The sequence below is a fragment of the Saccostrea echinata genome, unplaced genomic scaffold, assembly GCF_033153115.1.
Source record: "Saccostrea echinata isolate AGI-Se365-2 ecotype Australia unplaced genomic scaffold, CSIRO_AGI_Sech_v1 ptg000049l, whole genome shotgun sequence".
NCBI classification, from domain to species: domain Eukaryota; kingdom Metazoa; phylum Mollusca; class Bivalvia; order Ostreida; family Ostreidae; genus Saccostrea; species Saccostrea echinata.
Genome location: NW_026889798.1, coordinates 1,256,868 through 1,274,163, shown reverse-complemented (window position 1 = coordinate 1,274,163; position 17,296 = coordinate 1,256,868). Strand labels below are relative to the sequence as shown.

The 17,296-nt window shown below is 34.0% G+C and overlaps 1 protein-coding gene across 1 annotated transcript; it reads right to left on the bottom strand.

Moving 5' to 3' along the window:
* Nucleotides 1-2,516: 2,516 nt before the first annotated feature.
* Nucleotides 2,517-16,882, bottom strand: LOC133203251 (snake venom 5'-nucleotidase-like). The gene is made up of 9 exons (XM_061339071.1): nt 16,505-16,882; nt 9,970-10,183; nt 7,769-7,954; nt 6,643-6,840; nt 5,689-5,820; nt 4,821-4,940; nt 4,239-4,394; nt 3,840-4,043; nt 2,517-2,707 (listed from the first exon to the last, which is right to left on the bottom strand). The coding sequence occupies exons 1-9, from the start codon at nt 16,838-16,840 to the stop codon at nt 2,517-2,519; spliced, it is 1,737 nt and encodes a 578-aa protein (XP_061195055.1). The 5' UTR covers nt 16,841-16,882.
* Nucleotides 16,883-17,296: the final 414 nt, after the last annotated feature.

The window sequence follows — 17,296 nt, the reverse complement described above, 5'->3', positions numbered from 1 at the left end:
ATTTCATAAAACGTCATCGCTGAATTATTCAATCAAAACTTGATTTAAATGATATAAAAGAAAGAAGTTGTGATAACCGATCGAAAAGGGAAATGTGCAAATTATTTTCGTCATTCACCGATCTTAATATTGACGGAAGCTTCTAGAACAACAAACAGCATCGAGCCCGATGTTAAAAAGAAAAACGGGAGATTATAGCATTAAAAAAGCTTTTGTGTGATTGTTCATCAAAAAATGGTAATTCATCGATAACACTATAAGTTGTGAATATATTTATATATCGAAAGACTATTACATATATATGCAGTAGGTTTTTTTGATAAATTTTTCGGTAAAATCTGTATATATTCCTTACTGAGAGCATCGTGGCAACGAACCCGAGGTAAAGTTTGTACTTCGTATTAAACTTGCTTACATGAAAAGAGAAAATTAATGAATAAGGTATTGTTCAAATACAATTAAAGCAGTGGAATTTTGTGCTTTAATCCAAATATTTCATTTTTTTCTGAATACAGTCTTTTGTATCAAATACTCGGCCTTTTCATAGCTAGGGCGTTAAAAGCTAATTTTTACACGGGTACTTGGGTCTTGGTTTATAAATATGTATGTAGCTTATTAATATTTAAAAAAAGAATCTGCATATTCGCTGCTTTTATCATTCACCATGTTCACAGAAATGAAATAAGAGCATCTGGAGTACAATATCTATAACATAGTATAACAGGTTTCACAATAGACGTCAATTACAATGAAATTGTTATTTTTCAAGTTTTTACAAAAAAGGGGTGTGTGAGGAGACATACATCTACTTCATGTGGGATTTTGAACAAAGTATTTCTTCCTGCTATAGGTCTGTAGGCTGTCAGTACAAATTACAATATATTTTCTATCGGTAGCACTTGGTATAAATTCAATTTCCCGCGCTTGCGCGGGATTTCATCTAGTTTCTGGTGCATCATACCTCCATATAGCAGATAGTGAAAGGAAACCACACAATAAAAATATATAATTATTTTATTAACACATCATGGAAAAGTCTTATAGAGCAGACCTGTCCAAGTATGCTAAATTTCAAATTATAATTACTAAAAGTTGACAAATTTTAATTGAATTTACACTACTTTGCTATAAACCATTGCACTGTTTAAGAGTATTCATTTTATGCGAACTATGATTGTAACCTTGTAAAACAAAGTTTGGAATGAGATATTTGATTTTTAACAGATTGAATGTATAATTAGAAGTCTGTGACGAGACTGTAGCTCTACTGTTGTTTACTATCGATCTTGGTAAAGTCTACTTGTGTACCTACTCCTACAAGTAAGAGCCTCGTTTAAAGTCCCTACGCTCCTTAAATACCTCGCGGCACCAAGTCAAAAGTACCTCGCCATAAACCTCTAGCATGCTGGAGTACCAAGTCTTATGGAAATCTGAATAAATCTGTAGGAGGAGTAACGTTTTGAAAGAATTTCACAAAAATGTCTATTTAAACTAACACCTGGCAACATCAATTGTTGAAATCAATGATTGATTGTATGTTGTTTTACGTCCCGCTCGAGCATTTTTCACTCATATAGACACGTCACCATATACCGATGAAGGGCTTCAAATTTAGACCTTACCCGACACTCAGGGCCATTAAGCAGTGAGGGTTCTTTATTGTGCCAACGCCTACCGTGACACGGGGCCTTGGATTTCAAGGTCTCATCCGGAGGACCCGTGTTGAAATCAAAAACCAATTAATAGAATTATTTATTTAAGTATAGTCTAGTTGCACACCACATTTTATTGAAATTTAAACTGTAGGAGGAGGATTTTTTTGTAACTATGGCACCAACGTTTTGTCATAATCAAAAAGTAATACAGAGAATTATTTATCTTTAATACAGTCGTCTACTTGTGTACAAAATTTTATTGAAACCTAACAAAATTGTAAGAGGGGTAGCGTTTTGAAAGAATTTCACAGAAATTTCTATTTTATTAACCATGGCAACAACCACTTGGAAATCAAAAACCGATATACAGAATCATGTATCTAAGTAAAGTCTACTTTTGTACCAAGTCACATTGAAATCGGACCAAACCTGTAGGAAGAATAGGGCTTTGAAAGAAATTCAAAGAAATTCTGATTTTTAGTTACCATGGCAACACCCTGTGTAGAAATCAAAAACCGACACATAGAATCGTGTATCTTAGAGTCGTCTACTTGTTCGTTTTGAAAGAACTTCAAAGTAAATTCTGTTTTAGTAACCATGGCAACACTGTGTCAAAATAAAATAACGCTATTTAGAATTATGTATCTTAGTATAGTCTACTTCTGTACCAAGTCTTATTGAAATCAGACAAAATCTGTAAGAGGAGTAGCATTTTGAAAAAAAAAATATTTACAGACAGAAGAAGGGAAGGAATGACGCACACTTTACTAATGCATAAGCTCTTCTGGTGTCTGACCAGTAGAACTAAAAAGGAACAAAGATCTCTCTCTCTCTCTCTCTCTCTCTCTCTCTCTCTCTCTCTCAGATTGTTACAACTGCACAGACTAGAATTAAAGTTTCAATTAAAAGAAAAGAGTTTGATATAAATCTGCTTCCGCCGGAAGTATCGTCACATCCGTTGTCGTCAACCATTTCAATTCTCCCGTCAAGACCAGTGGTTAAAGGGGACATCAGCTTTATGTATTCGGCAAATACATCTGTGTCCAGAATACCTTCAAATAAACAAGAAAGAATGTTAAGTTATTCCAGCTTAAAAAGGATATCGAGTGTCCTCATGGTTCATCAATAAGTACTCTTTTTTTTCAGCAGACACTTAATTACTACTACAGTAAAACTTGTCTAATCCGGCCACCACTGGTTCCAAAGAAATTGGCCGGATTAGACAACATTCCGGATTATACAACATTTTAAATAATTGAAATTACTGAAAGGGACTTCATGTTTACATCGTATTAGGCAAGATTTCGTAATATACAACATCCGGATTAGACAAGTACTACTTTATACTAGTATTTCTATGAACTATACATATTTTATACTATCAAGATTGAGGCAGGTGAAAAAGGAAATCTAGGAAATTATTTAAAGGGGAGTTTTTGGGTTTTTTTTTAATGATTCATTCAAGTGTCCCGAGATCTATTATCCCTTTAAACCATAAAAATTAAATTTATAGACTACTCGCCATCATGATAGAAATACACCATATGTGATATAAATATGAACTACACATTTTTGCTCCGTATCAAAACATTAAGCCAAGAAAAAAAATGAACTGTGTATTGGTCTTATTAAGAACTTGTACCCCCACCCCCACCCCAAACACACCTTTAGATTAAGATGACATAAGTGGATGTCATGCACGAAATCTTACCAGTTTATATAGGTTTTTATAGGACGATCATTTGATTCGTGGGGATGGCGGGGGGCTAGCAAATTTTTCCGAGTCAGATTATTAACTTTAAAATTGGTGAAGGAAAGATTATTTATTTTCTTCTTCACTAAAAAAAGTCTGACAAACAAAAAACAAGGGGGGGGGGTGCCAAACTCCAAATTTCTCTCGGGGGGGGGGGGGGGGCACAAGTAAAGGATACAGATTAATTTTCTTGCCAGTCGAGGACATATTATTTATTTCCAACATTTTCGAGAATAGATTTATTTCAAAAATCTGCCACCCCCCCCCCCCCTTCTCAGAGTCAAATATGGTCCTCCCCTATAATTGAAAATTGTTTTGACTGAACTTAAGTTCAAAGCAAGGTCACAGGTGCACTTGTACAGTGATAAAAACACTTACAAAAGGGGGCTGTGTTAATTTGATTAAGAATAATCAGCCATTGATGCACTCACCCACAACGTGTTTCTGTATAGCGTTGTCTTTAATCATTGTGTAGCCGTCACCTCCATTTAACAGGAAGTTGGATAGAACAATGTCGTACAGTTTTTCATCCTTTAAGGAAACAAATTCCGGAACTTCACATTCCGAGCACAGAACTTTCACATCTACAACCCTTTGACCTTCTGGTTTCTGTAGATTGTATTTCACCCTTATGCCTGTTTAATTAAAATCAGTAAAGAATCTTCTTTTTACTTTAAAACCATGTTCATCGTATAAAACCATTGAGACAATTATTGTACATGTAGAGAACACGGTAAACGTTCTGTACGCTTGAGTTCATTACAGTCTTTGAATACTAAGTATATCTGAATAATTGAATGTAATTTTTAAAAAGAAAAATCTGTTCATACCTGATATTTGTAAAAATCCACCATCCGGGTCCTCTTCGTCGTATGACGTCACACTGTACTCTAGTGCCTGACGTAAGTTCCGACCCGGAAGTTGTATGGTGTCCATCGTATTTCTGTACGGCTGGACTTCTATTGCATTTCCCAAAGTTATGGATCCTGAAAACCATTCCAATAAGATATTTCAAAATAATTTTTTTTTATTGCACTTTGACCAAGCAAGATTTTCTTAAAGCATTCATGCAGATTATTAAAATTTTGAGTGCAACAGAAAATCTTATCAAACACTTGCTTTTGATCAAGTATGACTCAGATTTTCATTATTTACGAAAGTATTTTATTCCAGCTTGAGATATAATCAGAAAGGTGCATGTCCAAAACAACTAAGGAACGACTTATGGTATACTCCCTAAATGGAGTCAAAACCTTCCTGGGTTTTTTCAAAGAAGAAATATCTATTAAAAGCAATTGTTGGGCATTTCATTGAGGAGTAAGTCTATTTGATATGATGGATAAAAATCATCAAAATTATAATGAAATATATTTAATTATATACATATCAAAATCTGAAAATATCATTCTTACCTCTTTCAAACGACGACCTTATGGATCCGGAGTTAACCAGGGCTATAAATACCCGAGTAGAGTTGATAGTGTCAGCATCTCTTAGATTCATGTGCACGAAGGAATCAGCCACCAAATTTCCTGAAACAATAAAAAAGAAACATCTTTACATTCATAATATAGTTTTGTTTACAGTTTTGACGTCTACATACCCATGAACCATATTACACTCTCTCAGTGTAGCTCTACTAGTCCCTCTTCACTATATTACTCTTCTCTATTGTCTGGCCTCTATACCTACCAATGTTACACTCTCTCAGTCGGCACACCCCCTACTACCCTCTACACTATATTACAATGTCCAATGTCTGACCGCTATAACTATCCATGTTACACTCTCTCAGTCGGCACACCCTACTACCCTCTACACTATTTACAATGTCCAACGTCTGACCGCTATACCTACCCATGTTACACTCTCTCAGTCAGAACACCGCCCTACTAGTCCCTCTACACTATATTACAATGTCCAATGTCTGACCGCTAAAACTATCCATGTTACACTCTCTCAGTCGGCACACCCTACTACCCTCTACACTATTTACAATGTCCAACGTCTGACCGCTATACCTACCCATGTTACACTCTCTCAGTCAGAACACCGCCCTACTAGTCCCTCTACACTATATTACAATGTCCAATGTCTGACCGCTAAAACTATCCATGTTACACTCTCTCAGTCGGCACACCCTACTACCCTCTACACTATTTACAATGTCCAACGTCTGACCGCTATACCTACCCATGTTACACTCTCTCAGTCAGAACACCGCCCTACTAGTCCCTCTACACTATATTACAATGTCCAATGTCTGACCGCTATACCTACCCATGTTACACTCCCTCAGTCGGCACACCGCCCTATTACCCTCCATCTTAACCAGTGATCTACCAATCACTTTCTTTGTGGCGTTCTCAATTTCAAGGAAAAGATTATCTACAATATTCTGAACTTTCGTATCTGGAAGAAACATAGAAAAAAATGTGAGTTTTACTGTAAATTACTGTTGGATGAGGAATATTCAGTTTCCATATCTTTGATTGAAATTTGGATACTGTCGGGCAAGTCCTATCTACATACAAGAAAACTCATTTTTACTATCCGGGAGAGGAGGAGGATCAAAATTTATATATTAGAAATTCAAGGGACTTCTTTTTATATCCGAAGTTACTTGTGTAAATGTTTGAATATATAGAATTTTTCGGCAATTTAGACGTTTTATTCGTGTGACTTGACATCGTACGTTTTAATTCGTATCTAATTATTACAAATAATCATGAATTTTTGAAAGTCTTGTGGAGTTTTGTAGGTGCAAATTTACACACATGCATAGAGATATAGTACAAGTGTATGTGTATTTCACGCATAAATACTTGCAATAAATAGTTTAATAATTTTATTTGTTTGTTTTTTGTTTGTTTTGATTAAAGGCCTTGATTAAATGTGTGCGCGCAATACTGAATACAAAGGTTCACTCAGTCCGGTTTATATAATTAATTTCGTATTTAGATGAGGATGAACATCTTCATATAAAATGTTAAAATTATCTTTGACCTTTGTATTTTAAAAAAAAAATAAGTTAAAATGTAGTTGTGTTGATTTTCAAAAAATAATTGATAAAAAATTAATTTTTTTCATAACACTTAAGTAAAAAGTTTCCTGAGTTCCAGTTGAAATATTTCTGTTCTGTGCATGAAATGTTCCTTAAATTTATTTTTTGTCACTGAAAAGTATTTCTTTTTTCTTTTTGGCTTTGTTTGAAAGTGCACGACTACTCCTTACCTTTTGCCACTGAGTTGTTCAAAATGATTGGATTTCCGCCAAAAGAAACTACTTTTCCGTTGTTATCGAATTCGACTTGCAAAAAACCTAGATACTTTCCGAATGCATAATCCTGAACCACCAGAGTTCTCTCCCCATTCGATTTCTCAATCACGTGAGGATATTCACCTACGGGCTTCTCAACAGATGGCGCTGTGCCTGGAATAAATAAGCTTTTTGTCAATGGTAGTTAGGCACATTAATTAAAGTGTCCAGTAGGAAAAGGGAAATTGCAAAGAAAACCAATATTTGTCTTTAAATTCAATTCAAATCAAGCATATACATGATAATTACTTTTGATTTTTACATCTTCAGCTTGCTTGAAGACTGAAGGTCTTTATTACGGAAAGCTCAAAAACTATATTATAGACAGTGACCAAAATTATTGTGACAGGTAATGTCCTCTAAAAAATATTTTGATATTTTTATTCAAAATTTGTATATGACAATTATAGTCATAAATAAATAAATTTCAAACAGACTATTAATATGTAACATGACACAAGATAATGTATGACTGAATCGGGAATTGAATCAGGGACCACTGCATCACAAGTCAAGTGATCTACCACTGAGCTACCAAGGCCAAATCCAATGCCCGTCCTTTACATTCCCCCTCCTTAAATTGTCTTCGTCCTCTAAATCACAACCCAGTTATTTTTACCCCTGACAGGACTTTGATCTGCAAGTTCAGAGGAGGGCAATGGTACCAAATAATGTAGTTTTGGAAAGGGAAAAATGTTTGGCTGGACCGGGAATCGAACCCTGGACACCTGCGTCACTAGTGTCTTTCATTAATTAACAATTTTCAATTGCCAATGAGTACATGACTTGTACTCATTGGCAATAGAAAATTGTTAATTAGTGAAAGACACTAGTCAGGTTCTCTACCAGCCCACGCTGATGTCCACGACCCAAATCAAATTACAAAAAATATGCTTTTTCACGAACAAAATCATAATCAATTCTTAAGAAATACAAAAGTTCTTCCAAATATAATTACAGATCTATTATACAATAATAATGATTCCATTCAGCACATAAGTCTTCTTCGTTAAAACAACAGATCCGCGCCTGTATCCCTCACCTTTGTATAGAAATGTATTGGTGTGTCCTCCAACTACGACGTCAACGCCCTCTACCTGGTTAGCGATTTTTGTGTCAACAGAAAATCCGGCATGACCCAGAGCGATGATTTTATTGACTCCCTGACTTTCTAACTTCTTGACCTCGGCACGGATGGAGGTCACCTCATCCTCAAATTTCAGGCTTCCTTAAAAAAGGGGGGACAAAAGAGGGAAAGTTATTTATAATGACACCTATAAGCATATGTTACCATGTTGTTTGTTTTCTATAGCTTTAAAGCTTTAATTCTTAAAATAAGTACAATATAGGTTGAGAAATAATACCAGTATTATGTATTTAAACTGGGATAGCTGAGGGCAGCTTTTCTCAGTACAAAACAATTATCACGTCTATCCTTTGTTTTATGTGTTAAGTGTAGGGATGGGTATCGACAAAAATTTCGTATCGCGATATATCACGACCCCCCCCCCCCAAAAAAAAAAAAATCACGATAATATCATGATATTTTTACGAGCAATTTTTACAGTGATTTTAAAGAATATATTCATAATTTTTCCGAAAGATATGCTGGAAAAACATAACCACTTTTTTCATTTTTTTATTTACATAATATCAAGTAATTTTGGATTCTAGGATGTCGTTCTTTTACCGTTTTCAACATTTTTTACACTTCCTGTAAATGTAATTTAAAAGATTGAACCAATAAATCAATAATTCCTGGAACTTATAACTATGTACCTAAAAAATGATATTTTAGTCTCCGTATCACGATACGTATCACACAATAATTAAAAATCATGATATACCGGTATACCGATAAAATCGCACATCCCTAGTTAAATGAACAAACGTCTACTAATAAATACGGTTTCGGAAGGTAATATAAATTTTTAACAATTTATGAAATTCATTTTCTACAGCAGTGGGATTACTTATACATTTAGTGTACATTGAACGTTAATTAAAACAGCAACCATTAAGATATTGAAGTCCATACTATGGATTGATTGCCGTAAAACTTATTCTACACAGCCGTAATTGTCATTTACTAATGAAAAATATCTAGGGAAGTTATTTTTTTAACATAATAGCTCTGCTCTACATTTGTAAATTCATCCTTGAATTATTTTGTGAACAGAATAAAAGCCATATATTTGGTCTATTTTAAGTTTTTCATTAATCTACGAACTAATTACAAGCTATTTAATAAAATGTATGCCTCTCCGTACAAGAATGGCTGTTAAAAACCAAAGATAATGGAAGCAAACAGAGAAAGCACCTGCTGCTTTCTAATAATCTAATGGACAACATGAACTCTGTTATCGGAAGACAATCATTTAAACGAGCTGTCAATTTGACGTCGGCTTAAGTTTCGTCATTAAAAATATGATTGATTTCTTATCAAGAGAGAGAATAGACCAGTTTGAAAAATCAAGATAACTTTTTTAAAACTTGTTCCACTCTTTTATTAGATATTAGTTTTTAGTTCACTTCTGCAAAAATGAAAAGAGCTTTTTAAAAACTTTGTCCCGTCGCTGGAGTTCCACTTTAAAATTTTGGTAGCGGTACATTGGACCATCCTTTCATTGATGCTGTATCTTTGGATGCTTACTTTATGCTGCGGATGCTGAAACTCAACTAGACTGAAGCTAGCAACCAACGAAGAATTTCATCAAAGGACTGAGAGTACTTAGACAGAATTTTCGATAGTTTATAAATAATAATTTGATAATTTATGCAAGACTTAATTATAAATAATAAATTACACACTCGGAGGCATTTAAACTCATCTGCATAAGGAAAATTCGGGGGGGGGGGGAGGTATTTTCAACGGGAATCATTAAGAAAATTTGTTTCTATCAGTCAAATTCATCGCGGATATACTGCCATTTATTAGGTCTTATTGTCGAACGAAAAAAAAAGTGTGACAATAACACTATAATAGCCGAGTGCAGTACAAAGCACCCACCGTCACAGAACCTGAATGGCGGTGGAAATGAAACTTAAAGACTTTATACAATTTTAAAAAATTACAAGGAACATGATAAGACAAGTTTTATTTTAAAAAAAAATCATGTTCTTCGTGTCATTCAGTTAATTTTGTGCTGTGTTTAACTTTTAATCGTTCGTTTGTTAAAAAATAAATACATAAATATTAAATAAATAAATAAATATGTAAATTAATTAAATAAATAAACTCACCAGGCTGAGATATCATGGGCGTGTCTTTTGTTGTATAACCTATAACCCCGATCTTTTCCCCTCCCACTTCTGTGACGTAGCTTTTAGATACATAAGGTTTGATCCGGGCTTCTGTCTCTAAATTGATGTTGGCGCTGAGAATGGTGAAGTTTGCGTTCTGGAGTAATGGTAGAACACCGTCAATATTGTTGTCAAATTCGTGATTTCCCAAGGCCTATCCAAGATATAAAGTTCATAAACTTTCAGTTCTGGTCTGAAAATATCGGAATAAATGATCCCAGTGAAATTTGGATTGCATGGCGAGATGCAAACCTGCAGCTTTTTTGTATGGAAAGGGTATTTATAAGCACTGCCTGTTACCCAATCCATTTAGATTCCTGAATAAATATTAAAGTAAAGTAATCTATGGAGCACTGGGATAAGTAGAAACATAGCCGTAGGAACCGGGGGCACGGGGAAGGGGGCTGTCCCCAATAATTTTGCCGATATATAGTATACTATAGAATACACAGCAACTGTATGTTTGTGTCCCCTCAGTAAAATCGTCTGATGAACTTTTTTTGCTTGTTAAGCAATTAATGCTTGGTAGTGCTCCTCAAGACCGAAATATTCAGTTTGCCCCACCCCACCCCCACCAACTGAAATTGCCTCCTAAGGACCCGCGAGAAAGGAATATTTAGTGCTGTAATACTGACCTAAACTCACCGTGAAAGAGTTATATTTATAGGTATATGTTAAAATAAAGAAAACTATTTTTAAAATTGGGGGGATATTGTATTTAGTCACTCACCATGTTGTTACCCATGCATTTGCCGGGCATATTTTAATAGTTCAAACTTTGCATGACAATAGTGCAGACAGGTGTTGACCTGTAGAGAGGGGTACATGTATAAAGCGACATGTAGAAAGCATCGAAAAAATACATAAATCATGGACTGTCAGTTTTTTCACTATGCAGCTTGATTTTGAGACACAAGTCTTATATCTGATATTTGTATTCGAAATGTAGATGTTTTATTGCCAGTGGGGGGTGTACCTGGGTAGAGAACTGAAGCTACTATAGATCACCTTTTGATTATGGAAAAAACGAAACATGTCAATTACTCAACTGACCAGATTTTTTTAACTTTAGTATGTAGAAGGATCATTTTTAAAAGACCATAACGTTTAAGCTGAAGTTATCTTGTACTTTTTCATGTCTTCTAGGACCACAAAGAGTACCCCAAGAGGGATACTCTTTACGTTACAATATGTGTTTTCGAATAAGCTAAGTGGTATTAATTTCATATAGTAATCCCAAATGCCGAATTCTTAAATTGGAGGGCACATATATATGCATAATGTACGTGCAAAAACAGGGGTGTGCAACCGCATTCTATTTATTTGAGCAGTTTCGTATAATAAATCAATGGCATGTGAACCCTTGGCTTTCATGTTTTATTAATCAGCCAGTGTACAGAGTTGAAGTATAATTCAGTCTTCAGGACTATGTATTTCTTTCTTTTGTAATTGGTAGAAAAATGCATGACGTGAAAATTTTCAATTAGTTCATTGGTTGATTGCTATTCAAGGCAAGGGGGATAATTTTCTGGTGATCTAATTTCCGTTCGACTTAACCCGGCATTTTTTTTTTTTAATATTTTTCAATTTTTAAAAAAATTCTCCAATCGAACAAATTAAGAAAATTGCAATAAATGAAACTGACACTTTAATTTTTCTAAAAATCTCTAAGAAATGTTTCAATGAATCTATATTTTTATATCAAACAGCAATGTTTTTTGTTGCATGCAGACATTAAAATATGTGTTTATCCCCCCCCCCCCCCCCATGTTTTGTCTTTAATATTGTAGGGCTAACGTCTGTAAAAACTGAAGAAGAATTACAGAGCCAAGAACTACTCAAGAATAATACGGCCTAATAAGTTATGTCAGTTTACTGTTTTAGGTTATTGCTCAAGACGGCAAAGCTTTTTTTTTTGGAGGGGGGGGGGGGCAATACTTGAAAGATAATATATTGAACTTTGTGAGTTTTTTTAAAACGTGTGGAACGAACAATTATGAATTTTGTAAATGGCTAAAAACTATATAGTTGAACAATGTCATTGATCAGTACATACTGAAATGACAAAGGGATAGCTATATTTCTATGGGTCCGATAAATATGGTATCGACAAAACAGAATTTGGATTTAAAAAATATTTAAAATATTTCCTTATTTTAAAAAAGAATTGAATTTTAGTCAAAGAAGATGGACGAACAAGGCGAACACAATTAACGCCTATGTTGCGACAAATAAGAAGACGAAAAATTAAATCTCAATTATAACAAAAAATTCGTTGATATTTCGTATTATTAACATTAACGTTTATTTCATGTATAATCTCCACAATTTGCAAAAATCTCACAAAGATTGAAAATTTTTATCTATGAAATAGTATACACACCAAAGAGGACAAAAATGATCATTTTCTCATATACAATTTTCCCATATGAGTGGGTCTTCGCTCCATTTTTCTGAAGGTTTATCCTCGAAGTATGATAATATACATTTTTTGCTTTAAAAACATGGAGCAAAGACCCATTATAATACTTTTAATTTACACTTTTATAACACAACATTCGTGTCTTTCCGAGAATTACTTGAAGTCCATTTAGTCAAGGGTCATATCACAAACCTGATTTAAATGCCGATATTTGTTATGAGCTGTATATATGAAGCGTAATGGTAAGCTTTGTTACAAAGCGAAATGTAATAACAACGCGAAATGTAATAAACTGGGATAATTACATTTTGCGTCGAGATCAACGCAGAATGTAATAACGCAAAATGTAATAACACGATTTTTGGATTATTACATTTTGCGTTGGGATTAACGCGAAATGTAATAATGCACTTTTTGGTTGTTACATTTTGCGTTACTTAATTTTTGCATTGCGGACAACGCAAAATGTAATAAAACAAAATGTAATTTAAAAAAATAGTATTATTTTTTGTATTGTGTTCAACGCGAAACATCACAAAATTGATTGAAACATATAACGATAGGGAAACGCGCTTCACTAAATAGACAGACATATCTATGACCATGAGACAAAGTTTAACGTTACGGCTTCTACGGATATTACAAAATCTAATTGTTTAATTTTTTCAACGCTGTTTCTAATATTTTTATTGAATACTTATAAAACATTAACTTAACTTTGATTGACATGTCTACTTATAAATCAGTCTGTATTATGTATCCAACACTGACATTCTTGATTACCAAAGATTGACCATGGGTCCATTAAAAGCTCTTGATATGCATGTACGACGTACATGTGTACATTGGTTAGCAAATTAGAAGCGCATGTGTGTGTGTCTGGTGAGGAGAAGTGGGGGGCAGGGGTTACTCGTATGTTGATCATTGTATTTTTATGCACATGCAGAAAATATCCATTACATTGTTGAAGAGAGAGAGAGAGAGAGAGAGAGAGAGAGAGAGAGAGAGAGAGAGAATTTTATTTTTGCTGGTCTGCAATGCACATGATTTGTAAAACAGAATGAAATCTTAATTGTCAAGAAACCCCCTTCCCGCTATATTTACACTGCCAGTAAAAATAAATATATTTCTTTTCTAAATTTCAGGCATGTGCCTATCAAAAAGCAAAAGCAAACTGATACACTGATGAAATCCCCCCCCCCCCCCCACACACACACATACGTGAGCATGCGCGTTTCTAATTTGTAATACTTATGATTTGGATATCAACTAATTTTAAATGGCTAATGAAATCAATATATAATGAAATCAGATCTAATGAAAGAATTAGCATATGTTTAGTTTTCCTTTTGTTTTAATTTTTCCTTTTTTTTTTCTTCATCCACTACTCAATTGAAAATTGTTCTCAACCTGATTGACTTAAAAGTGTGTTATTACATTTTGCGTTGTTGCATTTTGCTTAATCTCGACGCAAAATGTAATAACGCAAAATGTTATAATCCAAAAATCGTGTTATTACATCCTGCGTTGTTACATTTTAAGCTGATCTCGACGCAAATTGTAATAACGCAAAATGTAATAATCCTAAAAAGTTTGTTTTTACATTTTGCGCTGATCTCGACGCAAATTGTAATAACACAAAATGCAATAATCCTGGTTTATTACACTTTGCGTTGTTATTACATTTCGCGTTGAAACAAAGCTTGTTAATTTCAAAGACAAATGATTCTCGGGATTTTTAGTGCTAGGGTTCGAATCTCCGAGAATACAATATCAATTTATTTTTTTAATTATATAATAATTTTCGCCAAGAATTTTTTTTCCGCATAAAAGTTTTTTTTGTCATAATTTCATTAATGTCAATAAAAGAACTTTACTCTGAATTCCAAATTTACAAATTGTATATGATTTTTACATGTATACATCCGAAGCTTTCTAGGCATTCTGCACGCCTTGTTCGCCCATTTCCTTTTAACAGAACAACAAATCATCGTCTTCCAGTTTAGTCTGGGTGATGGTGTGGAATTTCCAAAAAAAAAAATGAGAGAATATGCCATATATCCAGTATGCATCTAATAAGGGACAAAATGCAGCCGAGTGTCATTACATTCTAGAATGTCATTTGTTTCCCAGAATGTCGGGAAAAATATCTGCATAAAAGTATTGTAACAGAAAAATCTTATGCATAATTAAGTGGTTTGAGAGTGAGAGAATAAATTGAACTAGAACTTTTCACTTTAGGCAAGGTACTAGTATTAATCTTTAATAATAGGTATTTGATAATTATTATGCATCTAATTAAAAGATAGGACGGATGGAAGCAGTATTAACCATATAGTGGAGAACTACATTACGCGGTTGGCATTTAATTTAAATACAAGTCTGCACAAAATTATTTACACAATGATTATTAAATTTAGTTCGATATGCTTAAAAAAAGGTTTTTTTTCCCTGAATATGAATTGTGTAGTTATTGGAGAAATGTGGTTTAGTAATAATATCTCAAAGTTTATGTATATACCCTCACCCACCCCAGTATATAAATATTTCTAAAAGTCGTTCTTGTGTTTCGATATACATGAACCGTTAAGTTCGCTTAAAAAATACGTAAACCCCCCCCCTTTTTTTTTTAAATCGACTGAGTTCTAAGGAACCTTTTAGTATATTCCTTTTTTATCAAACACCCGGAGTGAAGGCATTCACAGTATTTATTTTAACGGAGTTTATTTTATTCAATATTTTATTCTGCAAGAAGTTATATATACACACTTCACTGTAAACATTGAACAATATGCTATACGTCATTCATGTGATGTGGGAATCAGATATAACTTAATCTCAATTGACACAGGTCATGTGATTTTTTTTTTCTCAGAACAGAGATTGAGCTTTCTAGCACTGCATTCCAACCTCAGATGACCTTTTACTGGTAGAAGTTTTTGACAGGATTGAAAACTTTTACAAGTTTATCTTTAAGAAATTTGTAAGCTAGCTATATCTTTCAAGATAAAAAGAACCTTTCAAGTATCGAGTTTACAATGACCCATTAATTTTTTTTTTTTTTTTTTTTGCTTGTAATCTGTAAGGCACGTGCGCGTGCACTCGACAAAATAATTCCATTTCGAAATAATTTTCGTTTTGTTCATTCTCATATACTCCGTTTCATCCGAGTCTTTGGGATAAAGAAAAAATAAATTATTTTTAAAAATTCACTTTAAGTTCACTGCAGACAGGAAAGGGGGTATCATAGAAATTTGTATATAATAGAAGCACATTAATTATACATGTAATTACAATATACATGCATTTGTTGCTATGATGCAAAAATGTATATTTTGAGAGGGGTGGGGGTGGGGGTGTTTAAATCTAGTTTAAGCTGACAGTGTCACAGTTTTGTCTCCAGGTTACCAATAAAAGGAACATCTTTACAAAATTAAAATCTCATTAATTTATTGTCCTTTTTTGATTTATTTTACCATATACACATATAAAAAAGGAGCATGTGCGAGTAACATGCATGTATACATATTGTACATTTCTATTTAAAATACTGAATGTCAGGAAGAAAATATTTTGATTTTGTTCTCTTTATCTTAACACAGAGGTATTGTATTATAGTTAATACGGATATTGTGTGCGAACGTGCATTATAGTACTTTGTATAATACCGTGTATAATCTGCGTTACTTCCGTAACGAACGCTCTGTGTGTAATAGCCTGTATCACATGTTAAGATAAATATAATGTTAGTGTGATGTATCTTAATAAAATCCGATATCTTTCCCAGATTTTGTGGAGGAAAAAAATTCTTATAAATGGGAGATATTACACAAAATTCCACTAAATATTCGGAGAATATCGTCAACATTATGTACTGTGTGCATTGGGGGGGGGGGGGGGGGCTCCAAAAATCGTTCTACAGCGACTATTCATTTTTTTTTATACACTAAATTGCAAAAATTACTTTGTTGGACATCTACCCAAAGGTCCACCCCAAAACCCACCTTCATTCCTAATGCATACATCTTAGATTGTCTGAAAAAATGCAATTACCATGGCATCGTAACCGATGAGATTCATCATAGTGTGTGTAACGTATCCTCCATAATGCGTGAACCAGAGTGTCCCCTGGTACTGGTCCCCAGCGTCCAGAAGGAGAGTATTCCGATGTTCCCTTCGGAGCTCCTCGACTTTTGTCTTTATTCTGGCCACTCCGCCAAAGCAATTAGAACTTCCAGAGGAACACTGTCCACCGAAAGCGTTCATCTCCTGAATTCTCGCGTGAACATCATTTGTGTGGAGAACTGTTAATTCATACCCATGTGTCATGGCAGGTGTGATAATAATAAAAATATTGATGATGAGTCCCACATCCTTGTTAAAATTCATAATTGCGGCTGAGGATTTTAATTGAAAGACTAATTCCAAACCACAGAACCTAATTTCAGTCCTCAGAATAACAAATAAAATTTATTCACAGCTTTGTTGACTTCACAATCTTCTGTCCACAGTGTGTTCATAATAAAAAAATTTCCGCTATTTAAAACCTTAATGAACTATGCACATAATAAAGCATTTAGTAAACGGTTCCTAAGGATTTTAGCAAACATATCCGCCCGGAAGTTTGATCACAGTTAAAATTATTGTTAACCACTATTAATACAATTATTTAGCACAACGGACCTCCAAAGACGCTTCACCAGTAAATCTAGTTTCGTTGATCTATCAACAATCATTTATACAAACAGAATAAAAAGTCTTGGGGTGTTTTGAAAAGCGTTAACAGTCGCTCGCACGTCCTTTAGAAAGTTTGTAAAGCTTTTAAGGTACTTTTATCTTACGGAC

What these genes read in the sequence shown, in the direction of transcription:
- LOC133203251 (XM_061339071.1), bottom strand. Translation starts at nt 16,840, where the DNA reads ATGAATTTTAACAAGGATGTGGGACTCATCATCAATATTTTTATTATT. An exon ending in ACTGAGGGAGTGTAACATGG is followed by an intron (nt 4,941 to 5,688) that starts GTAGGTATAGCG and finishes TTATTGTTTCAG; the next exon opens with GAAATTTGGTGGCTGATTCC. An exon ending in TGGATTTTTACAAATATCAG is followed by an intron (nt 4,044 to 4,238) that starts GTATGAACAGAT and finishes TTAATTAAACAG; the next exon opens with GCATAAGGGTGAAATACAAT.